Source organism: Vipera ursinii, assembly GCF_947247035.1.
Source record: "Vipera ursinii genome assembly, chromosome: 2".
NCBI lineage: Eukaryota > Metazoa > Chordata > Lepidosauria > Squamata > Viperidae > Vipera > Vipera ursinii.
The window spans coordinates 146,087,727-146,108,506 of NC_139513.1; the positions used below are offsets into that span (position 1 = coordinate 146,087,727).

General features: G+C 45.5%; 1 protein-coding gene across 1 annotated transcript in view; it reads left to right on the forward strand.

Moving 5' to 3' along the window:
* The first annotated feature begins 16,966 nt into the window (after window positions 1-16,966).
* Window positions 16,967-20,780, forward strand: part of CACNB3 (calcium voltage-gated channel auxiliary subunit beta 3) — a 49,504-nt gene continuing 45,690 nt past the window's right edge. The window contains exon 1 of the mRNA XM_083352443.1: window positions 16,967-17,080. Coding sequence (XP_083208569.1) covers window positions 17,036-17,080 — 45 coding nt within the window. The 5' untranslated portion in view covers window positions 16,967-17,035. The remainder of the gene's footprint in view (window positions 17,081-20,780) is intronic.

Here is a 20,780-nt window from a genome sequence, read left to right on the forward strand (position 1 = left end):
GCTTGGGACAAGGGTTTACCTGGCATGCTTTATACCTGCCAGGTGAATGCCAGCCAATGGATTCAAATCTGGGCTTCCCGCCACTGCAGGTAACCAATCTCTTTAAACCCCGGCTTCCCGCTGGTACGGTTATAGCCTGGAGCTGTCAAACCTGTTTGAACCAGGCTTTCCCGCCACTTGCGGTTATAGCCTGGAGCTGTCCAGCTCCGTGCCTCCTGCTGTTCTGCTGGCTCGTGTATGTTAGCTGCATACACTACAGCAGACATGTCAAACACAAGGCCCGGGGGCCAGATCCGGCCCGCGAAGTGGTTTCATGTGGCCCGTGAAGCCATCCTGGAAACAGTGAGGGAACGGCCCCCACTGCCTTGGCTCTGGCCCAGAGACCCTCCTTCTGCCAGAGACCCTCAGATCTGTCCCACTCCTGCCCAGGTCCCCATAGGCACCCTTGATGCAAACGATGTAGAGCTGGTCACGCCCACCCAGTAGGCCATATGCACTCTAACCACACCCACCCAGTAGGCCACGCCCACCTGGCTCCCTGAGGGCAACCGCAATGCTGATGTGGGCCTCAATGAAATTGAGTTTGACACCCCTGCACTACAGACACCCCTGGAACAGATGATCCTTGCAGATCCTTCCTGTACTATAAGTCTATAAATAATGCTCCTTTCCTTAGAACAGGGCTAGATCAAATGTTTTTTCTCCTCAATATCAAGAAACATTTCCCCAGCTCTTTATTTACAGCTGCATATTATATAGAGATGCAATGGGGGACAAGGGTTAGTATATATCTTTTTGTTATCTCCTGGCAACAGTTTTTCCCCCCCACCTCTTCCAAAGGGAGTGGGCTTTTGTCTCCTCCAAAGGACTAGAAACCCCTAGGGAAGGCTGTAACACTGGGAAAGATGGAAGGAAAAAAGAGGAAGACCAACCCCAGGTAGATGGACTCATCTACAGGTGTGATAGGTACTCCATTGGAAGATTTGAAGGAACAGCTGGGGACAGGTTATTCTGGAAAAACTAGAGTTGATACCAACTTGATGGCACACAATCAATCAGAAAAATGCAGAGTCATGGCCTCCATATCACTGAAAGTAAAGTGGAAATGTCTGGATATGTTTCTTATCAATCTAGCTTGGAACCCCATGAAGTTTTGTCACCAAATCACCACCTCTGCGGTTGATCCCTGGAGAGCCAGGTTAGAGGGCGCTGCAGCCCTCCGGATGGCAGAAGCCAAAAATATCCTTTTTCTCTCTTGTTTTGTTTTGCTCTGCTTCTGCCTCTGCCGCCTGACTCTTTGCCTGTGTCCACCCCTCCCAGCATTTCTGAATCCACCTGGATTCTTCTCAGCAGTATTCAATAATTCATATGCCGTTTGGAGCTGTTTGCAAGCTGTCCTAAATTTTTGAGATGATCTTGGTTTGAGGAGTGGCCTCTTCCCCCTTGTCTCTTTCTATAGCCCCATCTGCTCTGTGGCAAAAATGCAGGGGATTCTGAAGAGCACCAGGAGATAAGAGCGAAAAGGAGCTCTCAAGCATTGTGTACTAGGCAGGCCACTCCATTTTGTAAGAAGGAAGCACATATCACCATTCATTTTAGCCTTTGATTATGGTTGGTTTCTTATTCTGGGAAAACCCAAAGTCTTCTCTATTGCATGAATACACAGACACCTCTGAAGAGTGGGTAAGTTTTCCTTTTGCCCCAGTGGCGTAGCGTGGGGGGTGCAGGGGGGGCCGGCCGCACCGGGCGCAACATCTGGGGGGGCGCGCTCGCACTGAGCTGCTCAGGGAGCCCCAAGGGCTGCACAGAGTTGGCTTGGCTCCGCTCTTGAGCTGCTCTTTCTTGCAAAGCGAAATGAGTCCGGCAGGTGAGATGGGCGGCCACATAAACTGAATAAAATAAATAGAAGCGGCCAACTCTCCGCCCAGGCTCAGGCCAACCGCAAGCGCCCCGCAGGCGCCCTGGCAGGTTTGGCCGAGCGAAGACGGACCCGCTGGCCGGCCGGCCTAGCTTCGTGCGCATGCGTGGCTTTATTTAGCGGGGCTCACGTGCAAGCTTGAATGCAGCGGCTCTTGCAGGTCGGAGCCCCGCCCAGCCGCCCTCGAGAGGGACCCGGAAGCATCCCGCATGCGCGCGACTCTTCTTGGAAAGTCTACGCCGCTGCGGGGCGCGTCTTTTCAGCAGTGCCGTGACGTCACCGCCCGCCCGCCCCTCTATTTCCGCTTCCGGTTGCCTTGCCCCAGGTGCTGACAACCCACGCTACGCCACTGTTTTGCCCAGTCTACACGCAAAAAAGTACTGAAAAATAGCAATAGCAAAAGTACTTAGATTTATATACTACTTCACAGTGTTTTATAGCCCTCTCTAAGCAGGTTACAGAGTCAGCATATTGCCAACGGTCTGGGTCCTCATGTTACTGACCTGGAAAGGTTGGAAAGCTGAATAAACCTTGTGCTGGTGAGGATCGAACTTCTGCTTCTGTGGGCAGAATTAGCCTGCAATACTGCATTCTAACCACTGTGTCAGCACACCACCATAGAAGAACCACACTTACCGCTTTCCAAACAAGTCTTTTTAAAAAATAAATATTTATTTTACAAAACCTGTACCCCACCGGATTCCACTGACCCTGGGCGGTTTGCATAAACTATACCTTATTACTTATTGACTTGAAATCTCTTTCCGGTTGTTAGAGGTTTGCTTTATATTAGATCACTAACTGTCCCCCTTCAAAGAATATAAAGACAGAGGGTTTTTCCATGCTATATAATTGAATCATATAGGATTATATTAAATTTACCAGATTTAAGTTTACCAGACTAACACCAGTCTACCAGATGAGCAAAGAAAATACATTGACACTGCCAATCCAGATGTAGCAGTCTTGTACCCTCCTGGTGTGTTGCAACAGTGATTTCCAGAATTCTGAACTATTATAGATATCGACTTGGATATCTGGGAGCTATAGTCTTTAATGCCTTCCTGAACGAGCATTCTCACACTTCCCAAGGAAGAAAAATGGTAATGCAACCAAGAAGTGAAGTACATTCCTATACACGTATCATTAAAAGAGGACTCTATGTTGGTTGATGGACGTTGTCCAAATAAGTAGGTTTAAAATTTAGACAATTAAATAACATTTAATTCAGTGGCTTACTTTCAAGATTCAGATTTTTTGTTTGTTTGTAAAACTCTCTTCCACCTAGATGTAATCTGAAGTAAAACCTGTCAACCTTCCAGATTATTCCTGTCTGTTCTTTGCAAGGAGGAAACTTAATTTGTAGTAATTTCTATTTGCTGGATCACATTTCATACTAGGGCTGTAATGTAGCATATCTTAAAAGTCCTGTTCCTCTACTGAGGGAGCAGAACTTTTAAAATATGTATAGAAGAAGAAATTTCAGCAAGTGTTTATGCACTTTCCATAGTTCAAATTGGATTCGCACACTGCACAAAATCATAAAACAGAGCCTTGGTGGAGCAGTGGGCTAATGCCTCCTTAAGTAACACCAGCTGCCTGCAATTAGTGCAGGTTCGCATCCCACCAGGCTCAAGGTTGACTCAGCCTTCCATCCTTCCGAGGTAGGTAAAATGAGGACCCAGATTGTTGGGGGCAATTAAGCTGACTTTGTAATAATGCCGCTGGGGTGTGTGTGAAAGCCGTAATAAGCAGGCATATACATAGAATGAAGCTTGTAAGCCGCCCTGAGTCTTCGGAGAAGGGCGGGATATAAATGGAATTAAAATAAAAAAATAAAAAAAAAATTTGCTTAACTAGGGGTCTTGCAAAACCAGTTACAAACACACCAAGCTATTGTTTGTAAATCACAGTGTCAGGGTTCATGGAACTGCTAAGAGCCAACCCACAGTATGGTTTAGTGAGATATTTGAACCCAGTGTCTATATTGCTCTGTAAGTTGCAGAAGCCTGTTCCTTTTTTGTAGGACTAGTCTTCCAGTTTCGATCCTGTTTCACTACACCACTGAACTTGTTCAATATAATAGACGTATGCCCTTCCATAAAAGGTTTGGGACAGAGAGGAAGCCAGAGGAGACTTGTTTGAATATCAACATGGAAGATACAAGAGTTGGTTTTGCTAAGTACACGATGGTGCTAAGCAGGACTTCGTGGCATCTGTCAAAGCTTCTGGGAGTCAGCAGGAAGCGCGCAGGCTTGATAGTGCTGCCTGGATCTGTTGTGCTATTTTTATATCTAGCAAATGCTTTGTCAGAGGACAGCATCCGGAGATGGTGAGCCTTTTGAAATACCAGCTGGCAATGTGACAAGATGGTCAATGGCTCCCAGACCAGTGAGAAGCAAAAAAGGGCTTTGTTTCTATGCCAGGCCTCCAATTTGGGGTCATGGTAAAAAGTCTGTTTTCTAAGCAACAGTGGAGTCCTTGCATCCAGTAATAAAAAAAACAGCCCTTGCTCTCCTACCCAAGTCTTACAGAGTTGCTTTAAACTGAGTCATAGCCTGGATCTCCACTCTTATATCTCCTTCTCAAAAGGTTATTTTTAGGTGAACTACAAGAAGGCTTTTACATCACTTAATTTTTGATGCTTTTTGAAATTTCCGGTTTTGATGTTCTGAATCAATTCACTTACTCTCTATTTTTGAGATATTTTATTTTCTAAAAGACCCAGAAGGACTTTCTAGGCCAGTGATGGAGAATCTATGACACATGGGTCAAAGGTGACATGCCCCAACATTTTGGATGACACACCACATTCACCAATGGTCGAGAACAACTATTTTTGAAAGCACAAGTCCAAAAATGAATTTGTTTTACTCACTTCATTTTTGTAACTATTTAACATTTCTTTATGTAGTACTTAGCACAACACGATTGGACTATATTTTAAAAAATAAACAATTCTGTAAATAATTGTTTCTCTTTTGTTGCCAGGGAGTGGGTAACAAACCAGTTGAGTCAAGTTAGGCATTTTCTGAATTTTTGACATGTGAAGTTCAAAAGGTTCACCATTACTGTTCTAGGATTTTTTAAAAATAGACTTTTTATACAAAAAAATCCTTAAGCTGGTGACTTCATGAACCACCAAGTAGTTTTCTTATCAGCAATGCAAAAATGGTTTAGCATTGCCATCCTCCCAGATGCTTAAAATAATTTTAATACATTAATTTTATTAATAGATACATATTACTATCACAACTTTGGGATTTCCTGGTAGTTATCCATCCAAGTACTAATCAATTAATATGCTTTAAATTTCTGGGGATCAGCCCAGGTCATCAAGGTCACATGCCTTACACATATAACTTCCTGTTCCCACAAAAAAACCTACTTCTAAGTAGACCTATTCTAACTGATAACAGTTCTTCTAGGCCCTAACACTTAGGATGTTAGCAAAATAAAACTAGTATTAGAAGAATCAAAATCCTTTTTCCCTGGTTCGTTTCCAAGCTGAGAATTTTAATAAAAGTCATCAGACAATCAGTGGAGGTCAAAGATATTATGTTTATTTACCCAAAGTTGTCAAATTGATCAGTGGAGGTCAAGAATGTTACAGTTATTCACCCAAAGTTGTCAAATTGTTTTGAGTAGACAGCTGCAAAGGAATACCTCTCCATTTTCCCTTTTATAGATCTTAAAGATTTAGCCAATCATTATCAACATAATGGATGCATCAGCTTATTGCAAACAAATGTTTCCTTATCTTAGAATGAAAGCAGATGCTTCTTTATTTAGAGTTAAGCAATTGTCTCCTTATCTAGAGCTAAAATATATATTTTTCTATGCATAAATTATATGACTTTCTTTACATGTGTTTTGCTACATCATATCTGTTCCATTTATACTGTCGGAACCAGCTTTTACAGAATTTAAACTTTTTGTAAATGTATCAGAAAAATATTCCAGCACTAGGATTTCCTGTAGAAGAGCCTGTGAACTGGAACTTCTGTGTCATTGCCCAGTCCTTCTCCTGAAAAAAAAAAGATAGCATCTTCAAAAAAAAATAATAAAAATTATTATTATAAATTATTACATCTTTGTCAATCAACTACCCTTTCCCTAAGAAGACAGGCCACTGGACCATCACTAAAATTATGGTTTGATACAAGGCATATCCATACCATAAGAGGAATTCAGGACATTTTTTAAAGGTTTGCTGATAGCCCATTTAACAAAAAATGTAGAGCTTTACTCTTGAACAAGGTCAAGATTAAACTGCTCCAAAAGTGTGCATTCACATGCATGCACACGTGCACACACGCACACTTACAGGCACACATATACATGCTGATGCCACTGTAGGAAAACCACACGGTGTGCAACAAAATGAGAAAATAGCTTCTACTCTCCTTAAAGGTCTCTGCTGCTCAAGCACAATATTTGCCCATAGGAATGGGAAGAGCTAATGGAGAGAAACAATGGAAGAATGTGCTATGGCTCAGCGGTTATTTTGGGTAAGGATCCTTTTGCCAGCTACCCATTCCGAGTGCCAACATCCAGCCATCTCTAAATCGAAGTGGGAAACAGCAGAGAAAAGTTGGTGCTTGGTCCTCCCCCCCCCACCCACTCTTGATCCAGAAGTGACCAGAGTGGACTGCACTCTCCCCAAAAATGTTAAAAAGTGGGAGAAGGCTTTGGCAGCCCCACAACTTTCCCTTCTCTCCTTCCTTCTTGCTCCCCCTTCTTTCTTCAGACAACAAAGAGGCTTCTAACGTCCCCAGGGTGATCTTGGCGTCTGAGAACATCCATTAACAGGCATTCTGGTCTCCCCCACCACTCCTCTGGTCCTTTTAAGGGGAGTGTTGTCTTATTTATGAAGCCACTCTGAAGCAGCCAAATGGAAGGATTCCCCAGCATACAGATACTCCCACTTCTACCTAACCACCCCCCACCTTCTAAGCTGAGTGCCTGCTTACAAGGGGAGGGGGGGGGAGCTGATCTTGCAAAAGCATTTCAGAGAAATGTCCTCAAGCTTTTATTTCTTCAGGGCAGCAATCGTCAGCAGTGCAGGAGGAAGGGCAAGGGAGGAGAGGTGTAAGTGGGGAGAGATGAAAACTACTCTGTGTGGGAGGCATGGCCTCAGCCCCTGTTGGCAAGGCGTGGGTGGATGTGGGTGGTGGGTATCTCTTCCTTGCCCTACAGTTTCCAGGGCGGGAGGCAAGTCTTTGCAAACAGATCTTGGCCTTTTGGAATTAAATCTGTTTTCAGCAAGACACTGAAAGATGGTCATCAGCGGCCAGGCTCAAAAAGGATGGTCCAAGGAACTGAGGGGTGAAGTCGGTGAACTACTGAACTCCACGGCCCATAAATTAATCTTGAATCCATTTATGCATTTCAAGAGATCAGGGATTCCAACTCCACTAAAACTGAACAGCAGTTGAATAAATACCCCTCAACGGCAACCAATGAATGTACCTTTTTTAGAAAGGAGAAATAGTGAGGTGGCGGGATAATCAATTAACTGTAGTAGATATTTCTTTGTATTGAGTTTTTGTTCCAATGAAAGAAGTGAGAGTCATGCAGGAACATTTGAAGAGTTACTGTAAATTATCAGAAGTTTTAAGGCAGGGGTCTTCAAACGTGGCAACTTTTATGACTTGTGGACTCCTGGCTGAGGAATTCTGGGAGTTGAAGTCCACAAGTCATAAAAGGGCCAAGTCTTCAAGACCCCTGATTTAAGGAAAGATCCCTACTTTTTGCCTACTTGTGCTCTATTAATTCTTCCATTCCATTCCATTCCATCCACCTTCCTCAACTTCTGCTTTATCTTCACCAGGTCTTTACTTTGTCTCAAGGTAAGTCATTGCCCACTGCACACCACCTAAACAAGATTTTCACTGCCCAATGAGAAACAGTGTTTGTGTTCACAAAATGCATGAACTCATGTTGAACTAAACCACTGTTTGCAGAAATAGGCCAATTTTCTGGGTCCACATGACACATGGAATCATAAACGAGTCACATGGGAAGCTGAATTTGCTCAACACATAAAGCTAAAATGTGGTTGGCTAATTTATAGTTCCATGTGTGGTAAGTATGGAGCTAGTATGCAGTCCAAGAAGTTTCTTCAGTTCTCCAGAATGAAGAAGCTTCTCGGATAAGAAGCAAAACATTTTTGGGATAAAACCAAGAAAGTCCATTGCCTTTTGAGAAAAAAGCATCTTTGGGACAAACATGACCTGGATCATTGAGAATCTGTATAGACATTCAGGCCAGTGTATAGGTTTTCCTTCAATTGCAACAGTGCAACATAGTTTTTTTTAATATTTCTTCTATCAAATGTTTGAATGACCAAGTATCAGGATGTAGGAAAGGGAATTTGCAGACAGAAGCAAATCAGCAATTGGCAGGAGTCCTATGAACTCAGGAAAAACTGAGTCCACTCCAGGCTTATGAATAAAAAATGAAAGAGGAAAAACTCACTCAGGTTAACTTCTAATGACTACATCTATATCACTCTCTTGGCAACAGTACAGATATGGTTTATCATTTTGTTCTTCCACAATGGTTTTTATTCCTTTTAACTCCCCAGAACGTTGAAAGAAAAAAAGTATCCAAAAGGAATCAGGGTTCTGACTGTCCGTCTGTCCAACTATCAGCAGGATAATTCTGAAATTCAAACGGAATAGTTCAGATGATTCTGAAAATAAGCCAGATCTGGCTGGGGGCTGTATGAAAAACATTCCAGGGAAGAAAGAAAAACTCCAATCCTTCCTGTTGGGGAGTGACTTGGAATGTTGTTTTTTTTTTATTATTTTAATTCCATTTATATCCCGCCCTTCTCCGAAGACTCAGGCGCGGCTTACAAGCTTAGCAGTAGCCTTCATTCTATGTATATGCCTGCTTATTAGGGCTTTCACACACACACACCCAAGCGGCATGATTACAAAGTCAGCTTAATTGCCCCCAACAATCTGGGTCCTCATTTTACCTACCTCGGAAGGATGGAAGGCTGAGTCAACCTTGAGCCTGGTGGGACGCGAACCTGCACTAATTGCAGGCAGCTGGTGTTACTTAAGGAGGCATTAGCCCACTGCTCCACCAAGGCTCTGTTCTAAGCCTTCCCACCTCAGTCCTGGTCTTGAGACACAGACTGACCCACACAAATAAAACACAACAGGAGATCAGAAGCACACGTGCACACCTATATGCAAAGATATTTTTTTTTATGTTGCTAAAAGGGTTGGAAAGAATCTCTGCATGTTTTTGCTGCCTTATTGACTTCCCACTCTAGCCCAGAAGTTTCCTAGCCGTGTCTCATCTACATAGAAACCATGATCTACGGTACTTAGTCAACACAGCTGAACTTTTGTGATTGGCTAGGTATTTTATTTTATCCCGGAAGAACTGCTAAGTTTTCTTATGTGGAAAAAAAATCCACTCGGGATGAAAAAAAGAGGAAACCACTGGGCTTTCTGAGCCAAAGAATTTGTGAAAGTGACTCATGAAGCAGATAAGGAAGGCAAGCATCTCAAGCAGTGGGGAGGCTAACAGCTGAGAAATGTTACAGAGGAGAGGAAAATAAGCCTGGGTCCTCAAATTCTCCTTTTTGGCAATGAGTCAGGTTTGAGCGACTAAATCTGATGCTGAGCACAGATCAGTGTGAACACAGCACCTGTTAGGAACACTTTAAATCAAATGTGCTTTTCCTAGGATCATGCAGGAGTGACACCTTTTGTTTCAAGGTGTTTCCAACTGGTGCTACATTCTTACTTTCTCCTACACATCACATTTTGCCCCTCAAATCTGGCTTGCTACATACAGTCAGGTCCAGAAATATTGGGACATCGACACAATTCTAACATCTTTGGCTCTATACACCACCACAATGGATTTGGAAGGAAACAAACACAATGTGCTTTAACTGCAGACTGTCAGCTTAAATTTGAGGGTATTTACATCCAACTCAGGTGAACGGTGTAGGAATTACAACAGTTTGCATATGCGCCTCCCACTTGGTAAGGGACCAATAGTAATGGGACAGAATAATAATCATAAATCAAACTTTCCCTTTTTAATACTTGGTTGCAAATCCATTGCAGACAATCACAGCCTGAAGTCTGGAACGCATAGATATCACCAGACGCTGGGTTTCATCCCTGGTGATGCTCTGCCAGGCCTCTACTGCAACTATCTTCAGTTCCTGCTTGTTCTTGGGGCATTTTCCCTTCAGTTTTGTCTTCAGCAAGTGAAATGCATGCTCAATGGGATTCAGGTCAGGTGATTGACTTGGCCATTGCATAACATTCCACTTCTGTCTCTTCATAAACTCTTTGGTTGCTTTTGTAGTATGCTTTGGGTCATTGTCCATCTGCACTGTGAAGCGCCGTCCAATGAGTTCTGCAGCATTTGGCTGAATGTGAGCAGATAATATTGCCCGAAACACATCAGACTTCATCCTGCTGCTTTTGTCAGCAGTCACAGCATCAATAAATACAAGAGAACCAGTTCCATTGGCAGCCATACATGCCCACGCCATGACACTACCACCACCATGTTTCACTGATGAGGTGGTATGCTTAGGATCATGAGCAGTTCCTTTCCTTCTCCATAGTCTTCTCTTCCCATCACTCTGGTACAAGTTGATCTTGGTCTCATCTGTCCATAGGATGTTGTTCCAGAACTGTGAAGGCTTTTTTAGATGTCATTTGGCAAACTCTAATCTAGCCTTCCTGTTTTTGAGGCTCACCAATGGTTTACATCTTGTGGTGAACCCTCTGTATTCACTCTGGTGAAGTCTTCTCTTGATTGTTGACTTTGACACACATACACCTACCTCCTGGAGAGTGTTCTTGATCTGGCCAACTGTTGTGAAGGGTGTTTTCTTCACCAGGGAAAGAATTCTTTGGTCATCCACCACAGTTGTTTTCCGTGGGTCTCCCGGGTCTTTTGGTGTTGCTGAGCTCACTGGTGCGTTCCTTCTTTTTGAGAATGTTCCAAACAGTTGTTTTGGCCACGCCTAATGTTCTTGCTATCTCTCTGATGGGTTTGTTTTGTTTCTTCAGCCTAATGATGGCTTCCTTCACTGATAGTGACCGCTCTTTGGATCTCATCTTGAGAGTTGACAGCAACAGATTCCAAAGGCAAATAGCACACTTGAAATGAACTCTGGGCCTTTTATCTGCACATTGTAATTGGGGTAATGACGGAATATCACACACCTGGCCATGGAACAGCTGAGAAGCCAATTGTCCCATTACTATTGGTCCCTTACCAAGTGGGAGGCACAGATGCAAACTGTTGTAATTCCTACACCGTTCACCCGAGTTGGATGTAAATACCCTCAAATTAAAGCTGATAGTCTGCAGTTAAAGCACATTGTGTTTGTTTCCTTCCAAATCCATTGTGGTGGTGTATAGAGCCAAAGATGTTAGAATTGTGTCGATGTCCCAATATTTCTGGACCTGACTGTACACCAGCTAAAGAATTTGGTCTCATCTCCCCAGCTAGATTCTTCTTGGGTTTGTATCCTACTAGACTAGAGAGAAAACAAGAAAAAGCAGGAGGTTTTTGGTAAAATGGAATGAAAAACTTAAGACAAGGCATTCACACATGGATCTGTAATGCTTCTAAGATTCAGGATGCAAGATTTGGGCTAGGCACTGCACATTTGGAAGAATCCTCATAATATAGGGCCATGGTGGTGAACCTATGGCATGCGTGCCACAGGTGGCACGCAGAGCCCTCTCTGTGTGCACGTGTGCCATCACCCCAGTCCTAGGCCTTCAGCTGGGTTTTATAAAACCCTTTCGCTCTAGGCTTCTGCCGCTGTGTACAAAAAAAAGGTTCGTTAAATCAATTAATCAATTTCAACTTTTCGCTGGGAAAAACAAAGAACTCGCAAAGTTGGAATTGATTGATTGAACTTTTTAGTCCCACCCAGTCTGCCGTTACCACTGCAGACATGCCCACTCAATGGGCCATGCCCACCCAATTGGCCACACCCATCCAATGGGCCACACCCACTCAGCACCCACCCATACATAAATGGGTTTGGGGTTGCAGTTTGGGCACTCGGTCTCTAAAAGGTTCTCCATCACTTGTATAGGGTGTCCTGCCTGAGTAGGGGGTTGGACTAGAAGACCTCCAATGTCCCAACAACAACAATAATAATATTGTGGATGCCAAGGGCATCTGGGACAAGAGTAAAAAAAGAGCTAACACTATGTCCAATGGTTTGTGTGGCTGCATCTATCATCTAATTTTCTGGATTTTCCTGCTGAATTCTCTCATTAAAAAGTTGCCCTGATGGATTTTGTATTGACAAAATGGCTGCCAGGAAGAATGTGGCCGGCTGAAAGATTATTTTACTGGAAGACAAGCAGGCAGGATTACTTCCAGGAATCCCTTTCTAGCTCTCAGAGATGCTCTTTACCTCTCTATCTTTAGTTGTCCCTCCCTCCACGTGCTACTTGATTCTTGGTGACTGAATATTATCACACTGAAGGTGAGCACATCCTGGTCTGCCCCATTGAGGACATGATGAAGAGAAGATACATTCCAGTGAATTGAGGAAAGCAGATATGGGTCTTGATTGCTGCCCTCATAGGTTTGCCATTTGGGTACTTGCTGGTAAAAAGGGCAACTTCCAGAATCAAAAGAGATCTTCACAAAAGAGTTAATCTCTTCTTGGGTTTAATTTCAGTCCTTCTCCGAGGACCAATTGCTCCACTGTATCATCCTTCCCAGCAGCCACTTTGGTCAGCTTAAGGATCCAAGAAACAAGCTGCAGATAGAACAAACACCATTCTTGGGGAACCATTCCTTCCAGAAGCCAAAATGCTGAGTCTTTTTTACAGCTTTCTTATGGTCTCAGAACTGTCAGTGAATAGTATGGATAAATCTGTAGTGCTGGATGCTGAAAGAGGACGCACAGCTGCCTTTGAAATGACACATGAGATCCTATAAGAGCCTATCAGCTAACGAGATATTTCTGCATGGTGTCATAAGGCAAAGAGCAGCAGTAGAAAGCATCTCTGAGAATTAGAAAGGGTTGGTTGGGGGGGTGAGAAATCCTGCCTCTTTATCTTCTAGTAAATAGGTTTTTGCAGCTGGCCATATTCTTCCTGGCAGCCAGGTACACAATTTGCTAGTGGCCCTGATACTTGGAAACTGCACACTCCCCTGTCGCATAAGAGTCCCTGTGAGCTGGGTTTTACATCTGCCTTATGAACTAGGTTGAATTCATGGGGAAGTCAGAGGTGGGGGGGGGGGGTGCAGCAATCTGTGTTGCTTTCATCCAGCAAAGATGCAGCCACCTCTGCATCTCTCCACATCCGGCATCTTCCTGCTCAACGAGGCAACGTGCCATGGTCTCTTGGGTTGAATTGGAAACGAGGAGGAGGACTGGAAGGAATAATCCAGAGCCTGGGTTGGGGCTGAGGGGTGTGTGTGTGTGTGTGTGTGTGTGTGTGTAACTGAAAACCCAAACCCTGAGAATTCAAGAGAGGCAGAATGAACTGGGTCCTGAGGTAACTGGCAGATTCAAGCAGGCAGATGGCCTTGGCTGCCACTGTGGCTCACAGCTTCTTCAGCAGCAGAGAACCCAAACAGATGCTCTGCCTTTCCAGTTTGTTCCCCGCCGGGACGACACCCAAGGCTTATCTATTGCAATGCTCAAATAAAGTCATTTGAGGGAAGAGCTCCCCACGAATCCAACGGTTTAGCTGCACAAAATGCTGAAACTGCCAAATTCTTTGTCTGCCACTCCTGCTCCAGCTTCTGGCATTATTGTCCTCTCACAAGTCTGGAACATCTAGCCTCCCTGCCGCTTGTGTCACCTCCAGATGTGTTGTCCCTTCACTCCCAGCCACAGCCACGCAGGATGGGGAGAGTTGTAGCCCCGCAACGCTCAAAGGGCAGAAGGTCAGAACAGTCGTTTTTTGCACCCTTCTTTCTTTTCTATCAGATTGTGCCAGGCTAGTGACAAAGCTAATTGCTTCCTTCTCTCCCCCGCTCCCCCAAAAGGAAACAATATAGAGACTTTGCTTGTATAGCTATGCTTTCCACTTAGGTGTCTCACATCTGCTCCTCTCTCAAGAGAGTCAGGAGTACGATGCCTCCTATTCTTGTCCATCTTTCTCGAATCCTGCTGTCCATCCCAAACCGGTGTCAAAATTCCCACCTGATTTTCAAGCCAGCTTCTGAGACAGGCCAACAAAGGGAGCGGGAGGCTGGCAGAAAAGAGGTTGAAGGAAGTCGGGAAGGAAGGGGAGAATTATACGGGACATTTCCGAGGGGATCACTTTACCGGGCCAAAGCAGGGTTCAGAAAACAAAACAAAACATCATCACTTCCGGGAGGGGTGGGGGGTGGGGAAGGGAAAACCTCTCCGGCAGGTCCAAGTATCAGAAAATGTATTTCTCTGACTAACGGGAGAAGCTTTCCCCCATTAGCAGCCATTCAGTGGAGCCATACCCCTCCGTACTTACTTTCAGTAACTGGCACTTTTATTTTTATCCCCGCCTAAGATTTTCCAGGATCCCTGGAAGTCCAAGTTGGTTGAGTTCCAGGGATCCCAGACCAACCCGATGCCTGAGAAAATGCGGCGGGGATCGGAGCGAGGGAGGGAGGGAAGGAGGGGGGGGAGGGAAGGAAGGAAAGGAAAGGAGGATGGGTGAGCCGCTTGTGCCGCCACAATCTCCTCTCCCGGTTGGTAAGGTGCCCGCCCTCTCACTATTGTCTACTGGAAGGAGCATCTGGGAAGCACGGTGAGAAGAAGGAGAAGAAGAAGAAGCAGAAGCCGCCCGAGGAGTCAAGCGTAGCTTCTCTCGGCAGTCCCGGCTGAGCTGTTCGGCGAAGACGTGGCGGCAGTGGGGAAGACGGCGGGAAAAGGCGTGGGGCCGGGAGAGCGAGGACGCCGGCCGCCGCCGCCGCCGCCGCCGCCGCCCGAAGTGAGCTGACGGGGTCGGCTGGGCGCACCCCCTGCCCCTCCCCCTCCCCGAGTAATGTGATTATTTAGCGCTTGGCACGTCCCCCATTATCCGAGCGGCGCGTAACGGGAGGAGGGGGAAGCGAAAAGGGGCGGAGAGGGATGCGCGGCGGCGGCGGCGGCGCGCTCGGCGCTGGACCTGGAGAAGGCGAGCGAGAGAAGGCGGCGAGGGCGAGGAAGGCGCTTGGGAGCGGCGCGGCGGCGAAAGCAGCGGGGGCGGGGGGCGCCTCCCTCCCTCCCTCCTTCCTTCCTTCCCAGCTGGCACCGCACTCCGGGCCTCGCCGGCTGGCCGGCTCCCTCCCCGTCTGTCTATGTCTTTTTCTGACTCCAGCGCTACCTTCCTGCTCAACGAGGTAACTTAACGGGCACCGCGCAGCCGCCGCCGCCGCCGTTGCCATCGCCTATCACCACGCTGTTCTCAACCTCTCTTACCTTCTTCTTCTTCTCCTCCTCCTCTTCCTCCTCCCTATCTGCCTCCCTGCTCCGTTCTCTCCTGCTGCTAAGCACCAGGACCAGCCCGGGTGGTCCTTCTTAGTTCTCTTCCCAGATTCCCCGTCCGCCCTGAATGCAACTCCTGGCAGAACCGGAGCCTTTGCCTGGTGGAATTATGGACAGGAGACGTCGGGGAGCAGGAAAAGAGGGACTAGGTGTTTATTTTTTTGGGTGGTGGTGGTGGTGGTTTCCTCTTTCGGTCATGGTTCTCCTTCCCGGCATTCCGATGATGCTGTTGTTGTTTTTTTTTAACATCTCAGCCGGGAATAGAGTGAAAACTCCTGTTAGAAAACAGTGTGAAGAGATGATGAGATTGGATCTGGTTTTTGCAAAAGCTGGTGTTAACCCCTCCTCCGCCAAATATATTGGACAGCTCTCCAACTTTGGATGGGAAATAGGCGCACGGGGCGGAGATTAGATTGTGCCAGCAGTTCTGGCACTGAAGTAAAAGAGGCAGATGGAACCAGCGCCTGGGGGATTGCAGGGGGAAAATCCCCATCTGGCCCACTTCTTGCAAAGTCCTTTCCTCCCCTCCCTGCTCATTTCTGTCAGCCCAGTGCAGGTCGGTAAGCATCATCGATCTCAGAGTTGGTAGAGTCAGACGTAGGTAAGGGTGGAAATTTGGTTGGATCTGGGGCATGTGCATGCAGAGTTGAAGACCTCAGCAAAAGTAGAATGGGTTGTAGTCTTCCACATTCTGGTGATGTACAGAAGTATTGGACTACAGCTCCCATCGTCTAGGGAATGGCAGAAGTTCTCCAACACAGCGAGGGAGAAAAAGTAGGTTGGTGAAGTATGAATGAAGGCATCTGTCTAACAATGCCTCTCAGGATTGTGAGAGGTTACAGAAAAGACTGTGTTGGCACGAGGACTAGTGTGCAGGAAATTAGGATTTTGGGTACCTGGGTAAAAGCTGGTATTAAGGAAACTGGTGTAGGATAGAAGGATGGCCCACTGTGATTCCCTGTCCATGTGACTTTGCTGCTCCCATGTCACTATGCCCACTCCAGCCCACCTTGCATTTTCGTGGCAGGTAACTCAATGAGAGGTCACCACCCACCCACGGGTTGGATGTCTCAGTAGGCTTTCCTGCATCTGTGTGGTAAATTGTCTGGTACCCACTTAACTCATGGGAAGCAGTCTAATGGGGGATGTGTTGGTTGGAAAGTGTGGTTATAGTTCTTATTCTCCTCCCATCCGGTGGGGTTGTTCCACACTTCCAAGAACTCTCTTGATGACCAGTTCTTCCCTTGTTGTGTCCCGCTGCTTCATGTCCTCTGGCACCCCAGTCCTACATCTTCCGTGTTGCTATAAGGAGGTGCAGATAGAGCTGCACTGTCCAGATGCCACTGCCTGCCTCGCCTCCCTCCTTACTTGCCTGTCTCTGTGCCTGCCCCCAAGGGAGGGCTGGTGGGTGGGCGCTATTGTTTTTGCTGTTGCTGCTCAGCTGAGAATGAGAGCATCCAGGGTGGGGAATCAGATCTATAGCAGGCTGAGTTGCTTTGCCACTGTGTGTCACCTGCTGCCCCCAACCCAACTAGGGCAGGGGGCACAGCAGTAGACCACTGTCCATCTGGAAGAGCTCCTATTTTTCTTCCCTCTCTGCTTGGCTTCCTCAACGATTCTTTCCTTCCCTCATGTATGACGACTCCTATCTCCATGGATTCGAAGACTCTGAAGTGGTGAGTCGACAGGCTGAGAGAAAGGGTCTATTTTAAGCTGGGAGACGCCCACTTCCTGGCCACTTCCTAGTTGATTATTGGGGTGTGTGTGATGATCTCTGGGGTAATCGAGAAGGACAGTTGGAAAGTTGGGGCTGAGTAACCTCGGGGGTGCCAGGGTTTGCCTATCAGTTCATTGAACGGTTGCAGGGGATTGGGTTAAATGGGCATCTGGGAGGAGAAGCAGTGTTTCCTTATTTACTGGGATAATATTGACTGGTTTCCTAAATCAAGGGACAATATCTTATAATGGAGAGATCTGTGGTGAAGAATCTCTGAGAAATGGATGGGGACTGAAGAGATTGCATTCCTTGGTTGGAACAAGGGTGGTAGATACCATAGTTTTGGTCTCAAAGTCTTCCTCAAGGAGCAGAAGAGAGATCTGTGGGTAGATGAGCCATTTGGATATGATCCAGACTTGGAGATTCCAGTGCATTAACAGCTCCCTCCAAACAGCTCCACCTGCTGGCTGGTGAGCCTAATGTATATACTCCAGTCCTTTCAGAAGAGTGGCAGAGATTGAATAGATCCCATCTCTGCCCATTCGGACATGCTCTACATCCTACCTTTGTGAAGGAGGCGCTTTATGCCTTTCTAAAGCTGGCAGCAGAAGGGGGTAGCGTAGTCCATATAAATGGGCATCCCAGTTGTGGTTCTTTCACCCTGTTTTGGGGAAGCATCCGTTGTTGCTCAAGTGGCTCCCTTAAGATAATCCCTTTTTGAAAGAGGGAGCTTGAGAAGTAGCTTCGGAAATCCTGGCTAGGAGTGCGCGAATGATAGATGTGGTTAAGCAGAGAGGTTATTTGGGAACAACAACAGGAGGGGGGGGGAGAGAGGCCCAGGGAAGTCTCCACCAATATGCCAGTTCAGCAGTGTCAGTCACCAGGGGAGCCTTCAGGGTTTGGGGTTTCCTGCAGGGGGCCAGACCACTGATTATCATCTCCAGGTCTGTGGCTTCCTGCCTTCTAGGTTGGGGTCAGGCAGCCACAGTAGGCACATCTGCTTTGCTTTCAGATGTGTGGGCAGGAGCCAGTGGGGGAGGTGGATGATCAGATGGCATGACGGAACTGGGTGGTGGGGGGCTGTGGCATTTCCCAAAGGCTCTGCCTGATCTGGAGGGAAGGGAGAGACGCCCTGCATGTTCAAAGGGTGAGTCGTTCTCTTCTCCCCCAACCCCGTCTTCCCTTTTTAAGATGTCTTATCGGAATCAAAAGACTGTTTCTGAAGATTGTATTATTATTTCCCTTCTTCCCCTTGATTATGATCTATCTAAAGAAAAAGAGAGAAATGGAGGGGGAGTGTCTTTTTTTTTAGATAGAAACTGGGCAGATGATGCAAGGTCAGAAGACAATTGAGGGTCATCACCTTTTCCTTCTCTAAAGGTATCATGGTTTCTGCCAGATATTTTGGGGTGCAACTGTTGTAAATTCTAAGTAGCAAGACCATGAGTCAGCGATCATGGGAACTATAGTACAGAAAAACAACAACACAAACATCTGAGAGGCACCATATTATTAGGAAAAAGAACTCCTAAATGCTAATGTCAGGTTTCTAAGTTCTCAGAAATGTTGGCATTCTGTTTATTCTCTTTATAAACCTGTTGATTATTTTTAAGTTTTGTTATTAGGTTTATGATTATTGTGTGTAGTGCTTATATGCCACTCAGATAAGATTTAGATTTTTGCTGACCTTGGTTGTTTTCTTGCAGATGTTTCATTGCCCAAACTACATAACTTCAGTGTTAGTGTTACCTAGTTAGTTACGTAGATGCTACCTAGTTTGGGTAATGAAACACCTGCAAGTAAATGTCTGTGGAGATTCTCAGTCATGCAGGTCATGGTTGTCCCAAAGATGCTTTTTCAAAAGGCAACTGGATTTTCTTTGTTTTTCCCTGAAGACGTTTTTTTTTTCTTTAGAACTGCTAAAAAAAGCTTCTTGGATGAGAAGCGAAATGACTTCAAGGAAAAACAAAGAAAATCCAGTTGGCTTTTGAAAAAAACACCTTTGGGTTTCCTCCAAAAAGCTGAAGGCAAACTGTATGATTTTCTCCTTTGATCTTGCAGAATCCCAATAGTGCAGGGCAAATTAGGCTGGGAAAGAATGACTGGACCCAAAAAAGCTTCCAGGCCCTGGATTGGTGGATCAATGGAGGTTTTCAGTAATAGACCCATATTCTTACCTTGCTTTCCACCCATCCTGGTGGCTCTGGTGGTCGGGAGTACGTTAAAACCTGGAAGACCCTTAATTTGCGAAGATTTCTGGATCCACTACACTACCCAAATGTGTACTGTGTGCTTGTTTGAGGAGTTAAGCCAGAAACAGGACAAACAGCCCTGATGATAAATTGAATTTGAGTGCCTTGGATCACAATCACAGCCATTCCTCCTGTCATTTTGAATTTACCCTGTGTAATCGTCAATTAAATCAAATAGCTGGTACAGGAGCAGAAGATGGGCCAAGTTCCTGATTCTGGATATGAATACTTTGAAAATGGTTTGTTATCTTCCTGTGTTAGTCTCCTCCTGTCCAAATATCAGTGCTCAGAAAAAAAAAAACCCCACAGATTAGAAAAGTCCTGCCTTCTTGATTTCTATTCCTCATTGTAATCCATAATCCCTCATTTATAGTATTTGCTTTTCGTATTCCCTGGAGAAAGCAGGTGGTTGGCTGCCATTTGCATTTGCCTTCAAAATAAGGAATCTTCCTTTCATTTTAAACATAATATGAGGGATAGTGAATCTAAAGATTGTTAAGACAGTGGAGATCAAAATAAAGCTCAGCTAAGTGGCAAGATAAAAGGAAAGAGAAAGAGTTTGCATTTCTTTGATAGCATGGCTTTTAAGCTCTTTGGCCCACATTCCCTGTTTTCTTAGGTTGCTCATAGTTGCAGTCCTGACAACACAACTGGAACCAGAGTTAACCCTTATCTCCTGTTACTACATAGATATGGGCATTAATGATTTTAGATTGGGAGTTTTTAAATCTGAAGGCACCTCTAGAAGGAGGAAACATCCTTAATTCTGAGCGCAGGCTTTCAGGGGACTCTTTGAAGCTCAAGAACTAATTTTCCAGAAACAGGGAAGAGTGAGCTTCTGACCATGCTTGCTGTGGAAGCCCTGAGAATTATCCCAGCCACCCAACATTATGAGCATGGACTGGAGGCTAAAATCAACAGTTGGTGGAATTGAGTAGGTCTCATTTTCTGAAAAGAAGCACTGTGGTGACATGACAGCAGTGTTCCAATATCTAAGGGGCTGCCACAAAGAGAAGGGAGTTGACCTATTACCCAAGGCACCTGAAGGCAGGACAAGAATCAAAGGATGGAAACTTACCTAGTCAAGAGAGAAGCAACCTAGAACTAAGGAGAGATTTCCTGATAGTTAGAACAATTAACCAGTGGAACAACCTGCCTCCAGAAGTTGTGGATGCTCCAACACTGGAAGTTTTTAAGAACAGATTGGACAACCATTTGTCTTAAATGGTACAGGGTCTCCTGCTTGAGCAGGGGTTTGGACTAGATGACCTCCAAGGTCCCTTCCAACTCTTTTATTCTGTTATATCAGGACCATGCTGTTAAGTTCCAGTTATTGGGTTTATTGGATTTATTGGTCATGCCTATACACAAGAATCTAGTCAATTAACGGGACCTAGGTAAGAGTTT